At 34.7% G+C, this 5150-nt stretch overlaps 1 protein-coding gene across 1 annotated transcript; it reads right to left on the minus strand.

The window, feature by feature from the left end:
• Positions 1-997: 997 nt before the first annotated feature.
• Positions 998-3869, minus strand: LOC105315469 (mannose-6-phosphate isomerase-like). Its single transcript, XM_020006325.1, has 5 exons — positions 3521-3869; positions 1968-2008; positions 1847-1925; positions 1498-1704; positions 998-1224 (listed from the first exon to the last, which is right to left on the minus strand). Exons 1-5 carry the CDS (start codon positions 3867-3869, stop codon positions 1028-1030), a joined length of 873 nt encoding a protein of 290 aa, XP_019861884.1. The 3' UTR covers positions 998-1027.
• Positions 3870-5150: the final 1281 nt, after the last annotated feature.

A 5150-nucleotide genomic window follows, 5' to 3' on the forward strand; every position in this document is an offset into this window, starting at 1 on the left:
TCCAATTTTTATTACATTTTCTGATACATAATTATGTCCTTATGCTGTGTAAAAAGTTTGAGCCGATGCCAACCTCAATTTTTCAAGTTATGGCCACTTTTTTAAAAACAGCCAATTTTTGAAAAATACCCAAAGTGAACTTGATAAAATATCAGAAGTGAAACAGCTCTGGTACGCCGACGACGCCACAGGAATGGGCACTGTAAAAGGATTGAAGAACTGGTGGGACAAGATCAACTTATTGGGTGAGTCCTATGGGTATTTGCCCAATGCGGTGAAATCCACTCTGTTAGTGAGGCCGGAGCTATATGATGAGGCGTGTACGAACACTGAAGCCTCTAATGCTTGGATACCTAAGTTTAAGAAACTGACTGAGACGAGAATGCGTCCAACTTTCATTTATGATCTTGTCCCTTATGAAGTCCTCCATATCACGCAAAGAAATATAGCAAAATTTTTACAGCATTTTTACTATAATAAAAATTTACGATGCTATTGGCCTATGTAAAATGAACAATTACACTGAAGGAGAGTCCTTATACCTAGCACCTAATGAATCACACGCATACATCAATGGAGGTAACTGATAATAATAATGTAATGATAAATCATTTATATTGTATTGCATTTATCTATGTATCCCCAACATGGCAGCCCATTAATGATATTCATTGCTAGATACACAGTATAGCATTCAGTATTAATTATTGGTATATACACAGTATAGCATTCAGTATCAATTATTACTTTGTTCCAATTCTTAATAATGAATTTCTGTTGTTCATCAGTAGGAGCTGTTTCATGTACATCAGAGAAACATCAGTAAACAGTAATGAGTATAACATAGAGCATGTGCATAATGGCTCAATTTAGAACAAATTACATACAACAAAATTTTAATAGTCACAAATTATCCACAGCACTATACAATTTTGAAAAAAATTGGCATAACCTTGTACAGGGACTTCTGCCAAATATTTTTAACTTTTGTCTCCAATATTAATAAGAGAACTGCAGATCCAAAGGTTCATTTAGCAACATTACAGCAACAATAAAGTGTATGTTTACCATTCTTTTCTTGTTTGAGCCTTTCTCTCAGTTTGTCTAATTCCTGTTCAACTATTGACTGGTCCTGATTCATCAGTTTAGTAAAAGAATTCTTTAATAAATCATTTGATGTAACTGAGGAAAGTGGAGTAGTCATCTGTTGGACAATTTCATCACCTTTAAAAAGAAAGAGAGAGAGAGAGAGAGAGAGAGAGAAAAAATAGAATGGTAGATTTTATCTTGGTAGATTCTTCAAAGATCAATCAATTGCTACATGGCTTTTGAGCAACAATGAAATCATTCAAGTTACATCCCCTTACAGTCGACATGTATATGTAAATGAAAATTAAATGCTTTCTAAAATACTTATTCCATTGATAATAACAGAATTACCTACCTCAATTCTACAGTTGAAAAGTCCCACCCCACATTACAGTACACAGTTCTTACCTAGTACAGTCTGTAGTTCTGGTACGTTTACGACAAAGTTCCTAATTTCTTCAAAAGGTCTAAAACCACACAATCCCTCAAAATTATTCAAAGCAATGACAAGCTCTGGCTTATGATTAGAGTCAGGATAATACTGAGGGGAATTGGAGTGAAGAGAATGGGCGTGGTCTTTAGTGGGATACTGGGATGGCCCTGGATTGATAACGCCTTATTAATAGAAAGTACCTAAAAATAAAATTAAAAAAAAACAATTTGATATATAGACGCTTTACTTTAAAGAGAAATAGTAAGTTTGGTCCAAATTTATCGACCACTTTCTGACCAAGAGAAGACAGATTATCATGTATCTATTTTGATAATTGGAGACCATTTATTGATGGCGGGTAGGATACTATAGATGGTCCTTTAATATGAGTTCCCATCCATAACTGAACAAAAGAAAATTTTAAACAATGAAAATAATAATTTACTTCTGCATATGGTTCTTGCTCACTGAGGGAGAATGAAGGATCTCAGTTTTAATTTTAATGTTGCCACTTCACTCGTAGTCTCGTGCGGCCAGACTACTTCACTCGCGGAACCATACTTGCCCCAGCGTATTTTTGTTGTACCCCAAAAATAGTCTCGCCGCCCAGACCATTCCCCAGCCTACAGTCATTGAGACTACCCCAAGAACATGTTGAAAGGGGGTGATTTTTCCAATGGGTGTGGTCTCTTGTTTATTAATGATACCGGTAATGTGAATGTGCTGATCCGAAAAATCAATCAAAATTATTCTGTGTCATGTCTGTCAATAGTCATGTGTTCATGGAGATAAATTTTTGTGTGCTATAGTCCTACTATTTCATTAACTGTGCTATAGTCTTTCTCTGATGTAATAAAATGAGATTTATACTAGTACTAGCCTATACTAGTACTAGCCTCCTACTACTTGCATACACAATAGAAATGTACTATCCATTCTTTATATGCAAATTGTAATCCAGATGTTCATTGTTGCAATATTTTATTTTTGCTGTTCCTGGTGAATCAGGATCTAGAGAGCCCTTTCTGGTGAAGTACTGTGGATCATTTTATACATGTACACATGATACGTATGGATACATATATGTCAGGGCATGTATAGTGAGCTAGAGTCCCTTAACTACTGCTAGTTAATAGTATTATGTACTCATTAATTTTCAAATTGATACTATTATATTAATACTAAATCTATCTGCTATAAACTCACATATACACTAATTACAATTCTATTATCACTATCGGTAGTGGTTTGTGTGGTTGTTCTTTTCTGTGCCTATCAATCAATGTCTTTTTTTGATCTTTAAAGGTATCCCTCAGGAGATGATGAGTGCGGTACAATTTAATATATTCAAGTGATGGATGTGTAAAGATAGCTTCAAAAAATCTTGTATCATTTCTATCCACTTAGTATCAGATGGGCCCTGAAAAGTTACACCACAACGCATCCCTAATAGTCTGATGGCTGTATGTGACTGTAACACGTTAGTAATAGCAGGTAGTACTTGTTCATACAATAAAGTAGAATGTTTTTGTGTCAAGAACACATCAAGTTCAAATTCTGTTAGATTGTTCTTTTGAGAGATGACATCAAAAAATGTGGTTATGTCAGTAAATGGAATTGAAACATGCAATTGCTGTAGACTGGTATTGTGACTGATACCAGTTAGGAAGGACAAGAATGAACTGGTAGGGAGATCAGTAATTTCAAAATATTTCAATGATTGGTTCCTTGTTAGCATCTCTTGTAGACTATATCCCAGTTTGCTGGTATAGTCAAAACGATGCTGCATGGTTACTCTCAGAGCTTTAAGTTTAATATTGGTTTTTAGATTATTAAATAGTTCAATAGCACTCTCAGCTGTGTATAGTGGTAAAGTAAGTGTATGTAGACTGGGATGAGAGAGAAATATGGCATTTGGGGTGTATAGTACAGAAGGTACACTGTATAGTATCAGACAGTCTAATCCTTTGATATGTTGAAGGAGTGATGATGCATTACACCAAACTCCTACCTCTAGAGCATTTAGTGGAGTGTTCACCTCTATATTTGATGATGGTAGGAAATGATATAAAAAGTCTAGTGAAAGTGCTTGTAATGTGTCCTTATCCTTTAGAAATTGCTCTATTAATCCACCAGGTAGAGAAGCAAAATGCTTTAGTGTTAATGATTTTATTGTTTTATTCCTTGTTACTCCTTTAATGACACTGACAATGGAAATTTTATCCTGTCTATCAAAATCTATTTTCATTTCTTCTAGTGTTGAATTTATTTCAATACATTTCTCAAGTTCAGTACACTTTTCTGTGCAGCATATAATGTCAATTGTTGGTATAGTAGAATAGTCCATTCTTAAGTGCAGTATCTTCAATTGAGGAAGATTGAGGAACTGTAACAATACAATACAGGGAACATATTGGCCATATAATAATTCACAGTAGCACTCCTGAATGTTGCATAGAAGTGATGGTTGTAAAAATTTTTGTAGAAAGTCATCATTCTGTTGAGATAACTTTACATCCAGACTCTTACACTGGGTCTGTAGTGAATTAGTATTAGTTAGTCCAGCAGTGAAGGCTGATAGTGACTGGTTTGATACAAGTCCCAGGTCTAAATGCAAATGATTCCATGTTGTGTTGGAATATTTAATAGAATAACTAAGACACAGCCAATCAAATAATGATAATGATAAGCTTATTCCATCCAGACACAGTGTATGGTTGTTGATGGATTGTGCTAATAATCGACATAATGTTAGGCTCTGTGATTCATAAAGGAGTTGAAAAAGAAGAATGGAATAATTTTCAGAAGTATTAGAACTGATGTGATCTGATACAATCTCTGGATTGTGATAGAAGTGAGAGAGATGACTAGTCTTAAATCCAAACTGTTATATTGTTAGGATTATTACTTTCGTTGTATTAGTATTATTATTATTATTATTATTATTATTATGTATTATAGTGATTATTATTTCTATTATTATTACTTTCTTTACTGCTAGGCATTTCAGTTCTTTGTTATTATTATGATTTATGATTATGCAATGATGATGTAACTATGTGTTAATTAATGTTCATGTTCTGTTATGTAATCAGTAACTGTTTATATAAGTGCATGCTTTTAATCTGTTTCCAGTTCTGTAAATGTTCTGTTCAGTTTTATTCAAATTGTAAAAATATACTTCTGAGAATTTTGCCGTGGTTGCCTTTCACGCGTTTCGGTCACAACATTGGCGACGAGGGTATTTGGAACTATAGATCTATCTACTTATCTTCTACTTGTCACCTCCTTTTCACTCATTTCACAGATGGCAACGCATGGCAAAATGTCACCGTTTGACTCGCCACTAAGGATTCGTGGACGTCCTACATAGAACGACTTCAGTTCTACTTCAAGGCCAATGGAATCACAGATGGTGATGTCCAGAAAGCTATTTTTATCACGGTCATTGGTGCTCGTACCTATGAACTGCTGAAGAGTTTATTGCAGCCACAGTCACCGTCGCAAGCGGATGACGTTACACCATAGATACTACATACACACATGGATAAGAAACAGGAAGTCGGTTTCCAATTAAAGCTGTACAAGATCAAAGGATGATGTCATATCCTGTGTGCCATGCTCTTGG

This window comes from Amphimedon queenslandica, unplaced genomic scaffold, assembly GCF_000090795.2.
Source record: "Amphimedon queenslandica unplaced genomic scaffold, v1.1 AMPQUscaffold_10076_Cont17585, whole genome shotgun sequence".
Classification (NCBI taxonomy): Eukaryota; Metazoa; Porifera; class Demospongiae; order Haplosclerida; family Niphatidae; genus Amphimedon; species Amphimedon queenslandica.

Excerpts from the sequence above, each read along its gene's own strand:
- LOC105315469 (XM_020006325.1), bottom strand. The coding sequence starts at position 3,869 with ATGGACTATTCTACTATACCAACAATTGACATTATATGCTGCACAGAA. Across the intron at positions 1,926-1,967 it reads AGCAAGAACCATATGCAGAA|TTATGGATGGGAACTCATAT; the intron begins GTAAATTATTAT and ends TCTTTTGTTCAG. Across the intron at positions 1,225-1,497 it reads AGAACTACAGACTGTACTAG|GTGATGAAATTGTCCAACAG; the intron begins GTAAGAACTGTG and ends TTCTTTTTAAAG.